Raw genomic sequence first — 24,230 nt, 5'->3', positions numbered from 1 at the left:
TCAAACCTTTGCAACCATACTATTTAATTTAAGGCCCAGTTCGACTGCTACTGCAGACAGAGCGCTCCTGTTTATTTCAGTGGCTTGTGGCTCAGGCCTTTAACTACTATTTGTGATAGTTCAGTCTAAAAATGGGCAGTGTAATTTTGGGAAGTAATACTGCCTGCTACATTTGAGTATGCTATCCTTTCATTTCTGCAGAAGTCGGAGACAGAAAATACACAGAAGACGGTGTATGCATTCCCTCTGCCAGTGCCGGCAGTGTTTGCTCATGCCAGTTTAGTCCGTCCCAAGCAAAGCAGCTCATTTCAGGCCACAGTCCCAAGTGCTAACACATTGAAGTATTATGCATTGAAATCGCAAAAGATGAACTTCTTTCCAGCCTTCTCCTTCTTCTCCACAGGCTTAACACCTTCGTATTCCCTACATCATCTTTGACTCTGCTAATCCCTTAACCTGCCCGACCAAACTCCCTCCAAATCTTGCCGCTCCTTGCTCTATCCGTATTTCAGCAACCACCCAACTATCCTCCTCAACACCCCCATGCTCCAGACCCTAGTATGGCCATTTAACTACCATTACATCTGCAGAGTCCAACTTACTATCCTGACCTGTCTTCAGCTTCAGCCTCCTCTGCAGCTTCACTCATTACACTAAGATATTTTTTTCAGGGTGTTGGGTTTTTTCCCTTAGACATATTAACTTGCCTTTGTCAAAGTATCATAGAATCATAGATTCATAGAATGGTTTGGGTTGGAAGGGACCTTAAAGACCATCTAGTTCCAACCCCCCTGCCATGGGCAGGGACACCCTCCACTAGACTGCGTTGCCCAAAGCCCCATCCAGCCTGGCCTTGAACACTTCCAGGGAGGGGGCATCCACAGCCTCTCTGGGCAACCTGTGCCAGTGCCTCACCACCCTCACAGTGAAGAATTTCTTTTTAACATCTAATCTAAATCAACCCTCCTTCAGCTTGAACCCATTACCCCTTGTCCTGTCACTACCCTCCCTGATAAACAGTCCCTCACCAGCTTTCCTGTAGGGCCCCTTCAAGTACAAGTAATTTAGCTGGGTGGTTTTGGGGTTTTTTTTAATTATTTCTAATTCCTCCAGAGAATTATTTTCTGTCCTGTCTGGTATCTGCAACTCCTCCTAGTTTAGTATCATCTGCAGAGTTTGTGAAGTTGCTCTCTGTTCTCTCCTGGAGATCATTAATGAAATACGAAACAAGACCAACTTCACGGAAGTCCCTCTGGCACTTCTCTATCCACAACCTGATACGCTGCTCTGTATCACCATGCTTTGCTTTATTCCTTGAGCCCGTTTTCAGGCCACTTGACAGTGTTCATATCCAAAGTAATTTGAATTAATCTGAGGGTAAAATTTCATGAGATGCTATTTCAAGTGCTTTACTAAATTCCAAATCCATTAGAACTTCTAATTTCCCTCCCTCAGCTGATTTCCATGTGTGTGTGTACATACTAGCTGTGTTTGCTTGGCAAAACCGCTGTACTCCTCTGGTACTCCTTGCCCATATGGTATAACTGCAGAAATGGGGATTTGGTTGAGTGGGTTTGTGCATCGCAGTATCTGCTTTTTGTTGGAAAATTCAACTTTTCTAAAAACAATTAATTTTTCTGTAGCAAATTGAATTATAAACTTTTGTAGCACATATTAAGACATTCCTCAGCATTATAAAGTAATTTTTGTGTTGGCAGTAAACTCGGGTCCTTTGGAATGCAATCAGATTCTTATTTAAACGCCCAACTTAATACAAAAATGTGGACTGAGGTACGCTGCTGCGCCGAAATGCGTTCATTGTTTCCATGGAGGGCATCAAACTACCCATAGGCACCAGATAACACATCAAAAATAAACAACCTTATCCAGCAAAGGTGATCCTGAGTCTAAACAAACTATGTTCACCTAAATATCTTTGTCTAAAAGCTGTTATGTATAAAAATTATATCCCAGCTGTTCTTTACAATGTTACAATCTGCCAGGTCATACCTAACTGAAAGTTACTTTATTCTGCCATTAAGCAAATTAAATAAAAATTACTTAGGAACTCTCAGCTTCATTTCCTATGCTCAAGAAGAAAGCAACCTTCTCTCTCTCTCTCTTTTTTTTTTTTTTTTTTTAAGCACCACACAAATGACTTCAAAATTTTCAGGAACAGTTGCTGGTTTTAATGATATATTGCAGATCCTTGTCAATATCTCTGCTGCTTCACACTTTTATTTCCTTAGGAACACTCGGCTGAGTACCATCTGCTCCTGGTGATTTACTGCTCTCGACTTGCTGAAGTTGCTCCATAACTTCCTCCTAAGAGACTTCAATTTCTGTTATAAGGCCACACTCTGATTTCCTGTGAAAAGTGTCCTTGAATCAGGAATTTCCTCATCATCCTCTGCGGCAAAGATGGACGCAGAAAATTTAATTTAATTTTTTCTGCTGTTCCACTTTTTCAGAAGGGGCCAGAGTCACGGCTGGGTGGCCTGGAGGTGCAGGGTCTTATGGGTCACTTTTTGTTTTCTACAGAGCCACTTTTTCTATACTTTCTACAGTGCCTTGTAGATCATTTCCTTGTCCTTTTATTCCTGCACTTTCTCTCAGGGACCTTTGGTTATAACTAGCTTGATCGCATTTTCTAATTTTTCAAAGGGTGAGTTTTGTCTTTAAAAAACCAAAACATTTGGTATTTCTTGTACAAGTGTGCCTGGGACCCCACTGGCATTTCCATAGTTTAACAACCACACTTCTAATTTGGAAAAACATGGTTTTTTCCAAACCACAGAAATGATAAGAAAACAGACCATGTGCAAAATAATGAAACTGCCCATATACGATGTACAGGCAAATATGCACAGGCTCGGATCCGGAGCTCGTCACAAGCAATAGGGCATCACCCATTTGACGCCAATGGAATTTGGATCAGGCCCAAAGGAAGCAGACCAAAAAGCAGAGGGGGGGGGTGTTTGTCTCATCTTTCAGTTACAGTAATCATAGGTGTTGTTTGCAACAGTAGTAGGTAACAAATTTTCCAATAAAAGTGTGATATTGAAGTTGACAGTGTCCCCTTAAGCTTATGCACTTCTCCACTTAACTATGCCAGATTTACTCTCCCCTTTCTACTTTTTCCTTGCTCAGAGGTATACGTACCATCTGTGCATCTAATATGGTGTTCTTAAATAGCCTCCAGAGTGATTCAATGCTGCTTTTTTTTCCCCCCTTCTTTAAAAACTTTCTCTTGGTTAACCCTTTTCCTTGGTATTTTAGAGCCTTCTCTTTCAGAGCTCCTGGTCCTTCCTTTCTTCAGGATAAAGTTACTATCCTCCAACACGGAAGTTAGGTGTACAGCCACCTGTTCTTTCAATGTCCGTGCATTAGAGGAACCTCAGTGGGGAGCTGCCTTATCAAGGCATTGATATTGATAAATTGCTCCTGGAAATGGAGGCATGAGACCGAACCATTCGACAACAGCCGAACTTGGCCATTATTACTTCTACACTACAAAATTATTCAAACCTACCACCTCATAAATATCTAAATGGCAGCGTTCTGTCTAAATCTCTAGATTAAGCTTTTAAGGCTTATATTTAGTTCTAAGAGCTCTCTTCCACCTGATTTAGTAGCACTGTGCACCGCGACTGTGAAAGCCTGGGGAGCTAAATTAAAAATAGTAAGACTAATTGAGACTGGGTTGCTGTTTGATTTCTAACTCAACGGATCTCCCCTTTGATTTGACAGTCCGAATTTCAGGGGAGGGAAGGGCCACAGATGTACGGGCCACGGCACCACTGTATCCATCTACGCGATACAGGGGAAAATGACTGTATTTGGCCAGTGCTAATGGGGAAGCCGAGTCCTTGATGGTCTCACGTGCTCCTCGGTAAAGCTGTGCTGGGCTACCTTACCCCACTGAAGATCCTTCCCTTCGCAAAGCCCAGGTAAGAGCCAGAAAGATGCTCCGCTCCACTTTTAAAGTAAATGGACAGCAACGGAGCCACGTGTCCTGCCTGAGCATCTTCCACCAGCCCTTCCGTGCAACGGAGGCAGAGTCTGGCCTCCTGCTTCTTAGGCAGGAGATTAAATAAACCAAAACCATCTGAAGCCCCGCACGAACACGCACACCCCCCTCCCACCCCCAAAACCATCAGATACTTTATGACTGTTTCTAAAAATTATTAAACAGATGAGTACATTTACTTTAGATACAAAACTGCATCAAGGCTGACAACTTGCAACATATGTTTACTTTCAGCCCAATTTAAATTCAAATGGCTGAGTTGTAAGTGCTTGGGGTTTTGACAGAGAGCAGCCCGTCACTGAACTTAGCTGGCTGGCAAACTGTCTTTTATTATTGCAGAAATGATTTTCTACAGGAAAGATATTTGACATTTTCAGACTTTTGCCCTAGAAAACCCGCCTTGCTCTTCCAGCAAGTTTAATGCTTGCACATGGAGCACGGCTTGATATACAGCGAGAAGCTGACTTTAACTAACACTTCCCGATAGTAAATTTTTCTGTTCCTCGGGCAGCTTATAAAGGATATCCATTTGTCCTCTCCAGCCTCATTTAGACTCACGAGGCCGGATTCAAGGTTAATATGTGTCAGGGTTTCGTCGGTCTTCCCATAAACCAGCAAATGTTTGCAAACAAACCTAAAAGGGATGAAACTTTCCTACCTAGAAGGGGCCAAAAGCTATGTGGTGTGATTTACTCCCTCGGCCTGACTCAGTTTCATCCTTGAATTTGTCCCAAGATTTCTATGCGTGATGGAGAGGGAAGTCACCACTTCGGAAGAGTAAGAGAGTAATTAAATACAGACCGTCGGCTGACAAGAAATGCCACAACTCCACGGAACTGCTGCCTCACCTGCACAAATTCCTTTGCCACTACCGAAGTGTAACAGCAACGTGTCCTCCTGAGAAACTTCAGGACTAGAAATGACCTTCCACCTTCAGCTGAGCCCGTGGTCCCCTGCCTGGGCAGAATTTCACCCCATTAAACTACATGGCTAATTGTAATATTCCATACATCCTTTCAGGAGTGTGTACAAGGGGTGTCATTCACAACATTGTTCCTAATACAAACATATTTTTTGAAAACCATATTTGCTTAATTTTAGCTTTTAAGTAAAAATATATAGAGTAAAAAAAATACTCAAGCTCCTTTTTCAATATTTCCCTAAGTTAATGAGCTGACTGATAAGTGAACAGATGCATTAAGGCAGTAATTTATTCAAATGTCATGATATTTTTGAACAAACATATTATTTAATATGCATTTCATTATTTGCCCAGCTCGTATTAGTATTAATGATTGATATGTTCGTTAGGAAAGGAAATAGTGGCACCAAATATAATCTGTGCAAATTAGATTCACTTTGGAGATCTACGCTAAGTTTTTGTCAGAATAAAGACTGTTCTCGATGCTCATTCTGTGTTGATCGTGTGGAAACAAAGCTGGAAGGTGCCTAATTTCATACGAGGCCAAGGTAACGTGGGCTAATCTGATGTAACCTGAACCGAGACATGGAACATAGGGGAGAGCAATGTTTTTTTGAGTGATTGCCTAGCTCACATAGGTAGGAGCCAAAGGGGTTCAGAGGTAAAGTAAGCAGTCATGTGTATTATGTCTGCTCATTTTCTGAATGCATCATTGTTATGCATCTAAACTCTTTAATCAAAAATCCCCTGGTGATGTAAAAATGTCCTGGATACAGATCATGAAGATCTATTTTGCCAAACTTTTTAATGGAGCAAAATGTCTGTTGTTCCCCTAATGTCTCCTTCTCCCCTTCAAAAATTCACCCTAAGCGAACTAAGACTCCAGTAAAGCACCTTTGTAGCCTCCAGAATAACACCTACCGGCCACCTTTCTTCCTCAGTCACTCTGGTAGGCAGCAACTTCTCTCACATCTCCAATATCAAGGTGTCATAACATCTATTTAAATCCAAATCACCGGTCTAAACTGCATAGACCTAGTGTGCAAAACTCTTAAAAGCATTTCTAGTCAAGTCCTAATGCAATTAGTGGTGTTTTGTTGTAACATCTGTACGTAAACAAAACCTAGTTCTGGCAAGAAGGAGAGTTGCAATCGCTGAAGCTGTCCAGAACGGATGCGAGGACGTTTTGTGTAAACTGGTTGCTTTGTTTTTATCAAACGTCTGCTGTCCAAGAGGCAGCAGATTCTCCAGCTGTAATTAGCATATTCATCTTGATATAACCCAAGTAGCCAGAATGCAACACGACTGATGTAATGTGACATGGTGGTTAAAATTAAAAGTGAACACGCCTTTTAATTGGATTGGATACCTGCTAGTAATTCAGACAATGGGAATTTGATTCAAATTTATAGTATTAAATGGCAGCAGATGGACAGTAAAATGTCCATTGAGTTTGCAAACTGACAAGCACGCTGGGTTTGCCAGATCCCTTCATTAAGTCATTGGTGGCATCAGTCAGGTGCTGATGCATTTCATCGTTAGCAATGTTAATACGTTTTGCTTTGCTGTGGGTGAGCAGTGAGATATTCTGACTGATGGTCTCAGGAGGTAAATTTGGAATTTCATTTGCCTCTTCTAATCATGAAAATCCTAGTTCTGGTTTAGGGAAGGAGTTTTATGAGATTTCTGGGTTTAGTGTCCAGTAAGTAAAAAGGCCGGCTGATGGCAGCTGGGCGATGATGCCAACTCTTCTCCTTTCCCACTGATGCCATCCATCTCTTTCACAACTCAGGATTTGCTTTATATCTCAGTGTGCGTGCCAGATTCTTGGTCACTGTCTGCGGCCTTCTCCCCTCCACAAACTTGAAAAACATCCTTTGAGGGAGGACATTTTCCTTCCCTCTCCTTCCCCAGATAGCTTCTCAAAGAAGTTTGCAACTGTGCCCCACGCCTGAACTATTTCCTCTGCCGACTCAGCGCCTCATCTGCATTCACTCATCAGCACCCATTTGTATCTCAACACAGCAATCATAGCTATGGAGACGTTTGTCGTCTTTTCCCCTTCTACCATCAAGGATTAGCAAGAAATCTTATTAATTGGTTTCTGTGGCAAATACGCGTACGCACACATGTAGATGCGCACATATGCACGCAAGCACACATGAGCACACATGAAGACGCACGCGCACCTTCTACCCAAGCCCGCAGCAGAAGAAGCAACTTTGTGAACAATTTATGAAATCCCACTTATCTACAGCTCCGCAGAATCAAACATGGACGATTTCATGCAAACCAGGTAGGACACCTGCTCTGCACTGACCTTTCTGAACACCTCATTAATGCAAGTTAAAACTCTAGAAGAAACAAGATTGCCACTCAGACCCCCAAGCGTTTCAAAGCTTATTATGGAAAGGGACTCTAAAGGAAGATCTAACAGCGAAGCCTTTTTTTTCTTTTTTTTTTTTTTTGTCAGGGACGTTATTTGCATCAAGTTGCTTTAAGCAATTTTCCAAATTTCCACGAATGATGATCATTTTAAAAATTAAATTTTGCAGGTGCATAAGAAAGAGAAGAAAGTAACGTATTTTTTTTGCCATTACTCATTGACTTAACAGGGAGATTGTTAAATGCTTCTCATGCGCTGTTAGGCTCTACAATTAAGCTTGAAATCAAGAGAACTTTCTCTGACAACCCTTGGTAATAATTTGGGCGAATGATAGCTTCTGTTTACTCCCAGTTTTAAGTATGTGTTTGTATATACATGTCCACATTAATCACACAGTGATGTACACTCATTAACCAAAAAACTATTCAGGCAGGAGTGCTAAGGTGTACTAAGGAGTACTGATGTTGTGTGCACTTTGTTGTCTTTAATTTGTAAACCTAAGGAATTCTCTAATGCATCAGAACTCAGGACTAAATAAATGCGCACGACTTCTTACAGCCCCATTTGTTCACATTCATTCTTTTTACACAGATGAGATAAAAGAGCATAAAACACACTGCCTGTCCGCGCTACTGACTCACACACGGTGCTGCCCATCGCTGTCCCATACGGCAAAAAAAGAGCCATATCGTTTATTTCTTTGTGTTGCTAAGCATTTGTTTACTTTTACTTTTTGATTGATGCCTTTTTGTTTATTAGTATAAATAAAATTTGACTGCACTGTAAACAAAAACATCTATCATCCTTTTTTCCTGATTGGGAGGCAGTGTGAAACAGGACCAAGGTCAAGTATAAAATACCAGCTGACAACCTTGAAGTCACTGCATCTCCGATGTCTTAGTCAAATCAAGTAAATTATCCTTTGATATATCTGTGAAGAGAGCCTATAACCACTACGAATTCAGTCCTCATTCTAGCTTTGGCTATTGGGTCATAATAAATTTGTTTTCTGACCCATTGAGTCAATAAACTTAATTTCAAAATTCATCTTTTCAGGCTTCAAACTCACTGGATCCAATTATGAATCCAATCGTTCCCTTTAAATTTAATATTCTGAAACTTGGTGGTCTAGTGCTTTTTGCCCTTATGTGCCTCTTTGGTACTTAACTTTATATTAGTTGGCCTATAAAATTAAATCTCTAAGGAAGGGAGCATCGGAACAGCTCCAAATCTTAAAGCTTCAGTTACAAACATTAGTACGAAATGCCCCCTTTTCCCACAACACTTCCTTTTAATTGGTATTATTATGCACAACAGGTTATCATTATACACTAGTTCATTATATGTATTTGACTACGTGTACTAGACTAAACAGGATCAGGAATGTAGATTTGGGTTATTTTTATTTGGGGGTAGTGGTGGTATTTTTAGGTGTTTTCTAAATCGGATATAGTCTAAACACTTCACTCTTTGCCTAAAGGGGTAAACACCCCAATTTTTCGTTCATTTATTTCTAGTAATTTAGATAAAATTACACTCTGTGGGGAGGCTCATTATAATTTCTACATATATATATATATATTTCTATTCTTGCAAGGCATGGTTGCTAATATAGATAATTTTAAATGGTCAAGACTGCAGGATACCTGGGGCAAAACTTGCATTCCTTATGAGAAAAGCAACTTACAATCGTGCAAGTCCTTTTCCTTAAAACTTCGCTGTCCCAGCCATGAAGGTCCCTGACAACCCTGGCTAGGTGTGGCTGCAGAGGGTGCAGACAGATGGACACAACTCCACCGGGACAAAAGGCAGGAAAGACTAATGCGCACCTCTGACTAAACTGCTTGGGTTCAAACACTCCTGAGGCCAGCAAGGTCTTGCTAAACCTACTGCAGGAGAGGGCTGGGAAGGAGTTAGAGGTTGGGAGCAGTCAGTGCCCACCTAACCTGGGGCATTTTGGAGCACTTTTGTTGCTCTCCGGGCGCACTTCAAGGTGGTCTCATGCCAAACCTTCTCCCAGCTGGGACTGTGCAGGCATGCATCACTTCAGCGTGCATTTGCCCAGTGTACAGGAGAGGATTTTGCTATCAGGATGACAACAAAAATCCTAATTCTGAGCACAGCAATTGGCATTCAGGGATGGATAATTTCATAGAATCATAGAATGGTTTGGGTTGGAAGGGACCTCAAAGATCATCTAGTTCCAACCCCCCTGCCATGGGCAGGGACACCCTCCACTAGACTGCGTTGCCCAAAGCCCCATCCAACCTGGCCTGGAACACTTCCAGGGAGGGGGCAGCCACAGCTTCTCTGGGCAACCTGTTCCAGTGCCTCACCACCCTCACAGTGAAGAATTTCTTTCTAACATCTAATCTAAATCTACCCTCCTTCAGCTTAAGGCCATTACCCCTTGTCCTATCACTACATGCCCTTGTAACCAGTCCTTCTCCAGCTTTCCTGTAGGGCCCCTTCAGGTACTAGAAGGCCACAATTAGATCTCCCCAGAGCCTTCGCTTCTCCAGGCTGAACAAGCCCAACTCTCTCAGTCTGTCTTCACAGGAGAGGTGCTCCAGCCCTCTGATCAGCTTCGTGGCCCTCCTCTGGACTCGCTCCAACAGCTCCGTGTCTCTCCTGTACTGGGGCCCCCAGAGCTGGACACAGCACTCCAGGTGGGGTCTCACAAGAGCGGAGTAGAGGGGCAGGATCACCTCCCTCAACCTGCTGGTCACGCTGCTTTTGATGCAGCCCAGGACACGGTTGGCTTTCTGGGCTGCAAGCGCACACTACCAGCTCATGTTGAGCTTCCCATCAATCCATACCCCCAAGTCCTTCTCCTCAGGGCTGCTTTCAATCCATTCCTTGCCCAGCCTATAGCTGTGCTTGGGATTGTGCCTCCCAATTTGCAGGATTACTTAGGGTCATTTTCAGACATTAGTGATCACTTACTCTTTACAGTTCGAACAGTCCTATCATTTTAAGCAAGTGCTTATTACAGCACTTCTTATCTAGGGGAGGGAGGGAAGACTGCTTAACACGATCCATTAGGAAATTCAAGCCTTAAATGAAGTGACCACAAAGTCCTATCAGCTCCCAGAGATGCAGCAGCTGTACATATTTAACGTAATACAACACTATATTGTTGTGGAGATCCACTGTTTAGAACATACATAAAGCAGGTGAAACGTGACTACTTTACTTCTCTGTTTGAAAAATGAGAAAGTGTAGAGTGGCATAACTTCCCAAATACATAAATAAGCATTAGACTCATAGAGAAGACAGGTACACTGTTGGACTAGTAATAACAGATTAAAGGTCAGCGGTTAAATCTGAAACTATTGCAGTCTTTTCCTTTGATCTTGTTCCTCAAGACTCCACTCTATTACTAACAGGTGAAGTGCAAAATAAGAAGCATGAAGGTCTGCTGAATTCTACTGTACCTGTCTTAATTTAATGGCAGCATTTCCTAAATATTCTGTCCTCGGATCATCTAATGCCATAAATACACATGCAAGGGGCAGCTCCAGATTTGCCCTGCTGGGTCAGATCCTGCGCAATTCCAAGTTCCACAAGTGCAAAGAGGAAGAAAATTTGACTCACTGGCTTAGCTTTGAAGTGAAGCCAAGGTAACAACCAACACATTATCAAGTATATGTTATCTTGTCATGTTTTGACAAGTCCTCCCATATGACATTTTGTTAATTTGCAACCTCTTTAGTGAAGAATAGGACATTTCACTGGGATGTGATGGTATATGAAAAGATTAGGAACACCTATTGGTATTTAGATAGATAAAAAATAATGAATACAGAGAGCTTTCCGTATGGAAATATTCAACATCTTTTAGCTTCCAGAAGAAGTTAACAGAAGTGTAGGAAAGGCAACCAGAGGGAATGAGATGCTTTAATTCATCCTTTCTCATAATACAAGGACGAGGAGGTCCTCCAAAAAAACATAAGGGTAATAAATTCTAAGTCAGCTAAAAAGGAACTTTTTCATATATTGCCTGCCTGCCTGAATTCATGGCCATAAACTATTACTGAATCCTACTGCTCATGCGTTAGCAGAAGGTTGAAGTACACCTATGCATTATGTTAACATGTATTTATTTTCATTTAGTGAGGGATCTAAACTTCCTGTTTCAGGATCTAAGCTGTAGAGGAAGGAGAATCCACCATGAACTGGTTGTTCTTTCATCTGCCTCCCCAGTCTCCCAAATTATCTGGTACTCATCAGTGCTGGACACACAGGACCACCTAACTAGGACCACTGACAATGCCTCCATTACTATGAACTATCTTACCCATGTACATTTGTGACTGAAAGTCAGGGGAGCATCAGCTGACGGTGATCTGGATCCTGTCACCCCAGAGTGTCTTACATGTTGTAAGGCACACTGAACTGCACGTGCATAAACGTGTGTGTGTGCACAGACACATACACCCAAGAGAACTTGTTTTCAAATGAGGAGCATCTAAGGAGCATGTGTTTCCCTCCTCTACACTTCTTCTAGATAAAAAGGATGTAAACACCACTCCTTGCAGAAGACTCATGTGACTTTAACTTGCCTGTCTGCTCCAGTAGACATTATGAGCTTGATTCTCCAAGACTGCCACTAAAATTCCACTCTACTGATTTTTGCAACCTAATTCTTCAGGCATTTTTATCCCTTTTTTTTTTTTTTTTTGGCAGGATGATGTGACCCAAATTTATAAAGGAGGGTAATTTGCTATAACATTGCATCCTGAATCTAGGATCCATGTGTATTTATTTGTTATTACCACAGATGCAAAAGACCAGATTTAGAGACCTGAATTCATTTTGAACTTTATGGGCTTTGAATGTTCTGTAGCATGAGGGAAAATGGCATCATTTAGAAAACCAAAATGTAAAACGTTTTATGAATAATAAATATTTCTAAGACAATAAAGGCTACCCAAATACTCATACTATTAAACACCAAAAGGACACAGTTACTTTTTCAACAACTAAAAATGCTGGAGCGTTCCTTCGTTATTTTTCTTTAAATGACATATTGCACATTCTGCTGCAGAAACAGCTGCTCAAGTAACCTAGGGGGCATTTTCAGGCACTGTACTTCAGTGATTACAGCAATTTTTGTAGACATTCAATATTAGGATTGCATTCTAATTTTAGACAGAGTTAAATTTAAATTGAGTAGGAGGGGTTTTCACGCTACTCTAGATGTTCTAACATTGCTTGCCCCAACCCAAACCCTGTATAGTCTCTGAATTTTGCAGCAATGATGATTTATTAGTAATGATACACTTTAAAAGAATGAAACTAGAGCTCACTAGCAGCAGTGGAAGACGTCCGCTATCGTGATGGGACCCAGGCTTAGGCCCTAAAAGCATTTACCCACTAGCCATGATCCCAACGCCATGGCACTTAGTGACGCTGTCATACACAACCCTCCTCGACTCTATTTTTGTGATTCCTCCTCTTCGTTGTGTATATGCAACAAGTGTCCTGAGACTCTAAGGCCAAATTGGGACTCTTATGTTACTGCTTAATAGTATTTAAATTCCCTGACTCTCTCAAAACCCAAGCATCGAGCTGAAGGAAACTGAAAGAAACAGGGTTAGTAAAGGGCTGACAGTGCAACAGACAGTACAGATGGAAAGTGGAGGGACTAGGTGAAACAGAGAAAACAAAAGAAAAAAAGCTTCTATTAGATGCTAAATGAGACCCAGGTTGGGTCTGATTAAAGCTATGTCTATGTAGGTTACATCTTTCCTTATTTCTCTTACCTTGTTTCTCTTGAAATATGCTCTTCGGCAAGCTGCAAAGCACTTCTCGCTGCAGAAGCATTTCACTTCACTTCCCATACTCAGGGAATAGCGCTTGATTCCAACTTTCTGGCACCAGGCACACATTATTTGTACATTTGACACATCATCTTCTACAACAAAAATATAAGAACAATGTTTACACGAGATGAAAACACCTTCCTCAGACATCTGCACACTTACTCTTAGATACAACCAGCACCGGCTCATCTTATTTCTAAATCCTCACTGTCTGAGAGCAGAACTGTGCATGTCTGTGATCACCAGCTTCATCCTCAGGCAGCCAGTGACCTCTGCCAGCCAGGCTCAGCAAATTGGCAAAGCTTCTAAGATGGCTGGAAAAAGATTATTAGCTTAAAAAATGGTGCATTGCTGAAAAGCTCTGGAAATCTGGACAGCTTTTTAGCGTGTTTAAGAGCGCACAACTCTTTATTAAATGAGTAACCGAGACTAAAGGCTTGATGAGTATAGCTGCTTTGTTCTTCTTACTTACAGTCTGTCGCAGTGAACCCCTGAGATGTTCTGCTCAGCAAGCTGGTGATAAAACACACCCAGAAGGTACTGCACCAAGGCAGGTCTCTAAGAAGAGCCCTCTTCCAAATAAGAAGAGACATGCAACGCTCCTTTCTCAGTGTTGTTTTGAAGGAATGACTAGCATACAAAATGGGGAGTTTTCATGTGAATATAGCGGTCAGAGAAACACAGACTCGAGCAAGAAGGAAGATGCAGCAGTGTGGAAAAGTCTGTCGGGTTACTTTCCAGTCTTCATGCTCATCAGTCAAATTGTAATTCAGAAAGAGTTCAGAGTCTCTTTTGAGCTCTTCTCTAACGTGTGTTACAAATGTGGCATGCATGCCTTCTGCCATGTAAAAAAACCCCAGGGCTTATTACTGAAGTGCTAGCAATATCCTTGTGTGGTCCTGATTTCCACCTCAACTTCTGAGATGGGGGCAGTGAATAGTTAAGCCTCCTAAACAGATCAAGACAGTAAGTTAGGAGGAATCTTTCTGACTTAAACCTCGGAATTCTTCAGTTCTTATGTCCAGTCTATGATACAGCGTGACCTTTCAGTTACAGACAGCAGCCATTGTCTAACTTCTGGAAAAAAAATAAAATCCCTGAAGACTAATTGTTAAAGCAGTTCCTGGTCCATGAGCTGTGGAGAATTCATAGCTCAGAGAGTCTGTCATGCAGCCATCCCATTTCCCTATAAAGGATTTGTTTTTGAAGCTACGCTGTCATCGTTCTGTAAAATTATTGGCAAACTAATTTTTAGCAGAGTGATTTGGCTCCTTTCCCCGGCTATCATAACTCAGAAATACGTGCTGCATTTTGTTCACCTTAACGGAATAAATACTGCCAGTTTAATAACTTTTTTCCTTCCACAAATTGTGTTATGATTTATAGCTACAAATAAAATTGTACAATGTAAAATAATGACCTTTTAGTTTTAATCAGACTGTCTACCTTTAAACCTATATTTAAGGCTAAGTTATGACACAGATTTGTGTTGAATATATTTTATCACTTACCCTTTAGAGTGAGATTTGCCCATATTATAAATGCTTTCATATACTGAACGTCAAGGGAAATCAAAACAATTTGGCCAAAATTATCGCTAGCCATCTATAGGATGAAGAAGCCTGCCCTTGAGCTGGTTGTAATCTCAGCCAGAGGCACAGGGTGCTGCTATGGTGGTGGTGCATGGTGCTGTCACGGCTTTCTCTCCAGACCAGTCTTGGTCAGGATGCTAACTACTGCGGCACAGTCCAAGAGCTCTTCCCATCATTTTTATCCTGAGCCATTTGAAGTACTAAGCTTTAACAAATGTGTCCTGACTCAGCTACTTTTGCACCATAATAAACCAATTCCTTCAGACTGAACTTGCCCCTTTGAACATATCAGGACAACAGAAGATCCTGTGAACCAAAGGAAACAGAGGGCAACCTCTTTTTTCAGATAACAGCAACATATATTCTCCTACTGATAAGAAATATTTTATCCCTGGAAAACGGAAGATTTACCACCGATACCTTTTTAATAGTCTGCATTTCTGGTGAGAGTAACTGTCACAAATGAAAAAAGAAAATTACAGAGCTGAAAGAGAGTTCACTGACAAAGTATAGAATCAAAGAATCATAGACTCATAGAATGGTTTGGGTTGGAAGGGAACTCAAAGATCACCTAGTTCCAACCCCCCTGCCATGGGCAGGGACACCCTCCACTAGACCACGTTGCCCAAAGCCCCATCCAACCTGGCCTGGAACACTTCCAGGGAGGGGGCAGCCACAGCTTCTATGGGCAGCCTGTGCCAGTACCTCACCACCCTCACAGTGAAGAATTTCTTTCTAACATCTAATCTAAATCTACCCTCCTTCAGCTTAAGGCCATTACCCCTTGTCCTATCACTACATGCCCTTGTAACCAGTCCTTCTCCAGCTTTCCTGTAGGGCCCCTTCAGGTACTAGAAGGCCACAATTAGATCTCCCCAGAGCCTTCGCTTCTCCAGGCTGAACAAGCCCAACTCTCTCAGTCTGTCTTCACAGGAGAGGTGCTCCAGCCCTCTGATCAGCTTCGTGGCCCTCCTCTGGACTCGCTCCAACAGCTCCGTGTCTCTCCTGTACTGGGGCCCCCAGAGCTGGACACAGCACTCCAGGTGGGGTCTCACAAGAGCGGAGTAGAAGAAGTAGAATTAGGTGCAGAAATATCTCTTTTTGAAGCAGGTTGGCTCATCTAGGGCACAGTTTTTGAGAAGAAGCACAGAGTTCCACCACTGGGATTCTCAGGGGCTTTCATGCATGACTTCATAGGGGAAGTGCCGCAGCTACCATTCAACTCCCTGTTCACTGACACTCATGAACTGTCTCCAATGGGTGATGAGAAAGACCACACAATTGTCCATTTTCAATTACACAGCATCCCAGCAGCAGCAACAACTGTTCACATGGAAAAGCTGCATTACACACGTCTCTGCAGGAGGTTATGCAGGACAGCAAGCCTCAATCCACGTCCTTCTGCCAAAGACTTCCTCTAAGTCCCTGGTGGAGGAGAGGGAAAGCCACCTACTCTGTCGAGTTGCTGTCTTCCTGTGCCCTGACCAGCAGAACTTCACAACCACCTCACAGGGAATCATTTGAAGTAGCACTGCTTCACTTGTGGTCCATGGATCTGATAGTCAATAAAACAGCAGAGAATGGTCCACAAACTACTTCAAGCTGCTGTCTGCACCTCCAGGAAAAGACAGCTGATATCCAGAAGGCATCATCAATATTAATCAAAATGTTGATCATTTTGAAGGAAGGAAGGGAGAAAAGGAGAGAAAGAGTCTGCCTAAATACAGAGAACTTGATTTATTTCCCTCTTCTACTCCCTTCTCCCCCAGTCATCAAAGAATGGTCATATACAATATAGTCCTTTTAATAGTAACAGTAATAATAAAACTAGATGCCTCTTCCATTTAAAAGACTTGGAAACATGGCTACAAAAGGATTAGCCGAGTATAGCCATGTAAAGCAGCCAGAAAACAATAGTACTTCAGAGCATGCGCTTCCTGGAACGGTGCACTAATACGTCACTTTTAAGTCACCCTTGCTCCCTCAGGTGTAAGTTTGCCCAAGTAAATTTTTGATGCAACTCTAACTTCTTGTAATGTAATTCATCAGGTGGAAAAAGCAAACATCCAAAATCATGTGACTAATTCCCTATGGACCATCAACAAAAGCCCTGTGCAGCCCAGTGGGAGGAATATTTGCTTTAAAATCAATCCCTTTCTTTTAGCTTCAAGTGAAGCTAAGAACAGCAGAGAAAAGGACCAGAACCAAGCCCTGTGGCTTATGGGTATGGATGACAGCTGGGGACAATGATAAAGGTCCAAACCTGATCATGAGCTTTCCTTCTTGACACTGGTTGCAGTAGAGGTCTGAGCAGAAGTTGTCAAAATAACTAGTAGGGATGTTTCATTACTGTGTTTTAAGCTTAGTGACCAAAAAAGAGGACTGCAACATCAATGGAAAAGTAATAGTCCCTGTATTTCTACCATTGCAATCCACAATAGTGGGAAGCGATAACTTAAAATAAATAACGATTATGTGAAATAAGGAATGCCAAAGGCTGGTGCTTTAATCGCTGTCTTTTGCTAAACACAAACTGGAATAATCCAAAACCAGTAAGTCAAATCTTCCATTCAAGATAAGATTCCTCTCGCTTTTTCACAGACCCTTCTTTTGGAAGGCCAAATTCTTTAAAAATCACTTTACCAGACTCTAGTCCTCCTTTCAGGAAAATGTATCAAATCTGCATCCCTAGAGCACTCAGCAAGAAGAACCTACTGCAACAAGAAAGCAGGGAAGTTCAAATCCTGTTGTTTGAGACTGCTTATCTGTCTTGAACCTTTATTCTAATCTTTTTGTGATTAGGTCTGCACTAAGAAAGCTTCTCCACAGTAATTCCATCAGTATACTACATCGGCAATGTTCTCCTTTGCTCACAGACAAACTTTTGCTGGCAGTCTAGCTTAGCATATCCGCTTGAGTAACATGAGCTCATCCTGACAGCATGCCTATGTCCATCATGTGAGCTCTCGCTGGAGCAGCTCTTCTTAGGAAGATCATTCACCATCACTTTCAGGCCTCACATAGCTGGGCTGACACATGTTTGTAAAGTACAAAAATAACATTTGCAAGTCCTGGTACAGATCATTTTGAAGTGAAAGAAATATTTTTTTAACAATTGCATTTTTTTCTCCATCTGGGCTTGAGACTTTATGACCTGCTCTTGCAATGTGCTTAGCATGTTCTCGGATCTGTCACGCCTACGATGGGTAGCGTGGGTACTCACACAGGTAAGACAAAGAGGAGTTGGCACAGCGACAACTGAATAGTAACAGGAGAGTTTTCAGCAGAATATCCGTACGGCTGTCTTCCATAATTACACCAGGTAATAGAAAGATATTCCTTCCACATACAGTACAAGACCTGAATTTCCAGCCTCTGCTTTTCCAAGTTCTCAACAATTCATAGGTAGAGCTACTGTGGGAGTTCCAATACTGTGTTTTTCTGCCCCTGGGTTGTGTCATTACAGGTGGAAGAAGTACTCCCTACACCCGCCACACAGATACTGTTCAGATACATCTCCGTGTGGTTTTTAGCCTGTGTATTTTTCATAATGAACAATGCAATAAACACGGAGTGTTTGCAGTGTTAAATCATGTTCCCAAAGGGAGCAGTTTGTATAACAAGATAAAATTATCACATTATAATAACTAAATATGCATCAGTCTAAAGCATGCTTCAATTAATCATCAAAAGTTTGCACCGCCTCTTTAGGTCTTAATTAAGCAGAATGTTTGGTTGTTTTTTTTCCTTTCAAACCAGTGTGAAGGAGCTGCAGAAAATTGTTCCTCTTAAACCCAACGAGCAGCAGTTTAGACTAATCGATCTTATATGGAACCATAATTTGGAGAGGTGGGGGAAGAGAAGGAAGGCAACGAGTACAACAGAGTAAATCCATCAAGTACAGCTCTCTCCCTTTATCTAAGCAAACCAGCATGGCCTACAGTGTTCAGCAGGATGATCCTAAAATCCTTACAATTCTGGAGTTAAATCCTGATCAGTTTACTAACTTTTAGCCTGCAATATTCTACTAATGCTGTTTTGAACTAATTAATATGCATTTTCAACTTTAACTCCAGTTGCAAGAATTTCAGTGAAACTAAATGCAGCTACAGCTCTAATCCTGCAGATGATGATGATCCCTGGACAAGCACATCAAAACCTTGCTTTCCACAGTTCCTTGCAAGAAGTTCAGCAGGAGATGCTCAACTCTTCTGGCAAGAAGAAACTATCACTCCTGAAGGTGCCCAACTGCAGTACTGAAGAAGTCCTGTTGTGCATATGGAAGACCACGGGGGCCCACGGTTTGGGATTGAGATCTCAAAGGGTACGTCCCCCAGACGGAGTGAGCCTGTGGGAAACCGGGCCTTGGCTGTGGTTGGATCTGTGATCTGATACAGAAAATATTTTGGTAACCCATCCCTCATCGGTGTCTCCTCGCAGCCCATCTCTTCCTGGCACGTGAGTTTCCTTCCACAGCTATCAGCAGCCACGTCTCCCCACTACTGCTTTCTTCTGTTCTCCTTTCTTTTCTCTTTGCTGTGTCCCACCCCCTCACATAGGCAGTTTGGATTCCAGGGTTTCTTGGGGAGCTAGAACAGCCCTTTTACCCCGTGCTGAGAACTGTGCTCAATCCACTGGCATACATCTTTAAATATCTTAGCTGCTTTCACTACTAATTTCTAATGAAAAGCTGCAAAACTTTCTTTTTAAAGAAATTAGATGTTAACTTGACTCTAGGATTTGCAGCATTAACGATAAGGGCTCCCTGTTTCCACTGGGACCTGCCAGGATTTCAGAATGGTTAATTCTGAGTTACCCGCTGGCTACTCCCAAAACCCCAGCTTGCCATCGAAGAAAACGGAGTAGCATGTATTTGGATTTTTTACCCCAACGCAGTTCCTGAGGTTGATGATCCCAAGCAAGGCAGAAGAACTGTTTCAGCCATTTTTCTTATATCTGAGATGCTTTATCTGATTAATCACAAACTAAAAAATGAACAAACAAAACTCCTGAGACATTGCTGCAGCCCCCTTGTGATAGCACTTAAGTGTTGATCCTCTAAATAGATGGGGGGGGGGGTGACGAACTTAAGGTACAAAAAGTACCTTGGCAAAAGTAATAATGAGAGGAAGATTAAAAAATAGGGCTGACAATAGAGAGCTGCTGCAACCATCATTATGGAAATGCCTCAGGGGCTCTACAATGTGTTTCCTTTTAAGGACCAGTCTCTTGAAGTTCACTACTCTGCCAATAAAGCAGCGTCCCAGCTCCTTTTAAAAAATCATTTTGGGGAACCACGGCTTGCCTACATTTTCTATGTATGAGTTGAGGCACATTCTCATGCATAGTTCAGTAAGGACTGAACGCACAACACAAATAAAAGCTGGCATTTAGGCAGGTTTTAAACATGCAAACAAAAAAGCACCTATTTCAGCTAATGGGGGGGGGAACTCCCTGTGTATTTTTAATCTATGCTATTAAAGTGCATACGTGGACTTTGTGATTTTCTTTTTAGCACAAAGGAAACACTTGGCCCTCCACAGAGAGCAAAAGACATCAACAGCGGGCTAGATGGGGCAGGCATCCTGGCAACCGCTGGCATTTTAAAACACAGGCACTAATAACCCTAGGATCAGGGTAAATTAGATGATGTTTCAAACTGAAAACAAGAGAAAGAATTTGAAGAGTAGCAACTGTAGGATTTGTGGTGGTGGTCTTTTATTAGAGAGCTAAACCTGCAGTTAGAGAAATTGTAATGCTGTTTAGCAACTGGAATAAGATTTGGGAAACAGTGAAGCAGAATCCAGAGCGTAGTAAAATGAAAGTCTCCTCAATATATAGGCTTAATTAGATCTGATAATATGGTCTTTATTTAAGGAAAATTGCCACTGGGTTCCACCTGAAATTAGACTTCTTGGTAATGCAGTCGTAGAACCAATTCCTTGGTGAATTTAGACAGATGATCTTGGAAATAATTTTTACCACCCTGCTAACTACCATTTAAAACATCTTTTCTGCTTCCAGATTCCTCCAATACAATTTAAATATTGAGCAAGGTTACAGTGGGCAGTTCCAGAGCGTTTGTGGGGCAGCGATTCTGCTTAACCCGATGTGTTGCGGTGCATCAGCCCTGCTGACACACCCAGTTACTCATGTGCGCTTATATTTACCAAAAAATCCCACAAACTTTAATTCTAAAGTTACTTTAAGCTCTAACACAGAAAATGACTTGTTCCTTTCTATAAAATATCTAATTACTCATTTTAGTATTTGAATATGACAGTTCCTTGCCAAGTTAGGTCGCAGGCCTATCTTACAAGGTACTCTGTACTGGAAATTCTTCTGCTCCTCCTTAAAGACATTTTGCCTCATCAGATACGGTTTGTCCAGCCCAGTCCTCCTTCATTTTCGCTGGTTCCTGATAACTTTAAGTACAACCCCAATCATTATCATTTGGAAACCACCAAACCAAACATTATGTAGAGGCAGTGATCTGCGGGTTGGAAGATTCAAATCCCCTTTCCTTTCCCAAATATGCTCATTATCTTGTGAAAACCCTTGGAGGGAGCGTTATTTTTCCCTTGTACTTTTTTTTCCCCTGTGGAAAGCTCAGCGAACTGCACGGTATCGCCCTCTGTGCCTCCCCTTCCTCTGTGTCCCTTGACAGCGACCTCCCCTCGCAGCGCAGCACAGCAGGGAGCCGGTCCTCATTTGGGGTGCTCGGAACAGCCGACGTACCCTCTGCATCGCTTGTACGCAGAAGGAGGCAGGAAAGGGAAAGGTTTTGCCGACACCCGTGCTCAAAGGCTACACCAAATGGCAGTTGTACCTCCCCTACTGAGGCACTACCATTGGGATCACAAGAGAAAGTAAACCAAAGAGTGTTCTTAAAAAAAAGGGGGAAACTGAGACACCATAGCCTCCAGCAGGTGCTGGGGGAAGGAGGCAGCATGTTCTTGCCTGCATTGAAAGAATGTTTTGCATTCTTCTTTGACTAGTCTTGATTTTAGCCTTCCTTCATCCCATGTAACGACAGCCGTCCAAACTTGTCTGAGCGAACGGGCAGAGTCACCCTAAGTGCCCTCTCAGATTTACGGTATCATTAAGGGCTGCAGAATCACAGTTAGGATGTTTGCATGTGGCATACTATGGCCATACACCCTGCACAACTGTGGTGGGATTTCCATTTCAAGATCGCTCCTGGGTATTGCCTTTTTGTTCCTTGCTATTTCTATGTAATTTCTTAATTTCTATGTATTTTTAAAAATTTTTTAATAATCCTCTAACACCAAGCAGAACTAATCTTAGTATCAGTTTGTCGCAATGGGTTGTACTGGAAACTAACCCTGAAGATCACTCAGAATCTGGCACTAAACATAGCCTGCTGGGCAAGAAGGACGGTTATCAGCCACAAGAAGACTATTATGCCAACTCTCTGGAGGCTGCACTGACTTCTTATTTGCTTCCAGATGTAGGTCGGACAGCTGCTGTTGACTGGTAGAGCCCCCTTTTATTTGGGCACTGCCTGAGCCTGGTCTCTCTACCTGGTGGTGCAGGTGAGCGGAGTGCTCTCGCAAATGGTCTCCATACGTGAGTAACCAGCATCCTTCTCGTGGAGGCTTCCCATGACTGGATTTAGTACCCTCCACTGACATGCCATAAGCTGAGCCTGTAGACAGTGCACCACATAGGGCCCATGCGTTTAACTCAGCCTTTTTAGGGTGTAATTTTTGGGATACAGCAAGGAGACAGTGCCTTTATCAGAGCTGTTTATATTTGCTCAGGTAGCAGTCTAACGCTTTCCAGGGTTGTATAAGCAAATGTTTATCTAATATTTCATTTGACTAAAACAGAAAGCTGAACAGCTTGGAGATAAAATTTTAGTCAGACTGCTCAAAATTATTTGGTTTTCCAAGGAAAAAACCCCACACTTTACTGCAAAATAAACATGAGGGGAAAAAAAAAAGATAATTGCGTTAACTGTTCAAAGTTTCAGCCTGTTCATTCAAAGTATGAATGCAGATAGGACACTGTTCAAAGTTTTCCAGCACACTCAAGGAAGACATAATCTGCTGAAATCTTGAATGACTGCTTCCTAGACATAATTCAGGATCAGCACTCCTCCCTCCTCCTCGAGCTGGTAGCTGTTTCTGATACCAAGAATCACACCTGCCTCCCTGGAAATCCTGTTTCCCTTGGCTTCCTGGCTGTCTTCCCCCAGTGCTTTTTCACCTCTGCCATGCTCCATAAGTGCACCTTACAGAGAATCCTTCCTATTTCTCCCTTCAGGCTCCTGTGACCATCCCCTGAGCTCTGCTCTTTCTCTTCTCCCTCTTATCCATATAGAATTTTATCTGCAAAAATCATTCAACTAATAATTCACCGTGACTGTTTCTTGGATCTGCTTATCCTCTCCAGACCATTGCTCTCCTGTCCAAATAAATACCTCAGCCTGTCTCTCTGACACTTCTTTACTGGTGCAGACCCTTCAGCTCAAGATCAATACAGCAAGAATTAAAGTCTTAATAATTTCTCCCTGAGTGCTCACTCCATATTATTTGCTCAATAATGGTGGACCACACCATCATCTTTCCTGTCCTTCAGGTTCATGATTTAGATAACATTTTTGTCTGTGGGCACTCTCTTTTGAGCTACATTTAAATCTTGCAGATTTTTCTCCTGTACAATATCTAAAAGCTTTACCCATTCATCCACAAAGTCTGGACTCATCCCAATTCTCAGCATCTCAGGCACTGCAGCGCATCACTACCTGGTTTTCTCTCTGGCCTGTAACGTAACCTGGACCTATGTGTGTCCATTCAAAGCAGGCTGCGAAGATACCTTTCTCTGCCCAGCATTTTAACCTTGATGCTTTCTCTTGGAACTCCTTCTGCTACTCCCTCCTGTTCCCTTTCTTCATTTATTAACTCAATCAAATGTAAGCCGCTTCTGCTCTTGTGGCAGGTCATTCATAGCCTGTGTCTCCCCCATGTTGCAAACATTGACTTTCAGCTTTAGCAATTAATGATGCCAGTCTTTTTCATGTGCCTGCTCAACTCAAAGAAGTACCTTTGCGCTGTTTCCTAAGTTGCCCCCTGAGCTTGTGAGGGGCTCCTAGAAAACATCCCCAGAGTTACTCTTGCCCGGCTTTGTATCACTCTGAAGTTTTTTGCTTTGATGTAGTGCCCACAAAATGGTGTCAAAGTGCAGTGCCAAGACCACTGCCTCGCACGCCGGCTCCCCTGGCTCCTTTGTACTCCTTTTTCTACTTGTATTCACCAGTTGTTTCTTGCCAGCCTCTCTGGGGTGATCATGACTAGGGCACCTACGCCCTAAGATAAAACAAAACAATTACTACCGATGCTTATTGCAAATCCCACAAAGGTTGTGGTTCCTCTTCCCTCCGGTCTTCCCAAACTTTGCTCTCTAAAACAAAGGTGAGGTAAATACACTCATCTGCTCAGAAGTTACG

At 42.3% G+C, this 24,230-nt stretch overlaps 1 protein-coding gene across 2 annotated transcripts in view; it reads right to left on the bottom strand.

The window, feature by feature from the left end:
- Positions 1-24,230, bottom strand: part of SOBP (sine oculis binding protein homolog) — a 122,272-nt gene that overhangs the window by 84,378 nt on the left and 13,664 nt on the right. For both annotated transcript variants that reach the window (XM_075747823.1, XM_075747825.1), the window contains exon 4: positions 13,107-13,258. In XM_075747823.1, coding sequence (XP_075603938.1) covers positions 13,107-13,258 — 152 coding nt within the window. The remainder of the gene's footprint in view (positions 1-13,106; positions 13,259-24,230) is intronic.

The sequence above is a fragment of the Balearica regulorum genome, chromosome 3 (assembly GCF_011004875.1).
Source record: "Balearica regulorum gibbericeps isolate bBalReg1 chromosome 3, bBalReg1.pri, whole genome shotgun sequence".
In the NCBI taxonomy this organism is placed as follows: Eukaryota; Metazoa; Chordata; class Aves; order Gruiformes; family Gruidae; genus Balearica; species Balearica regulorum.
This window is presented reverse-complemented; position numbering and strand designations above follow the sequence as displayed.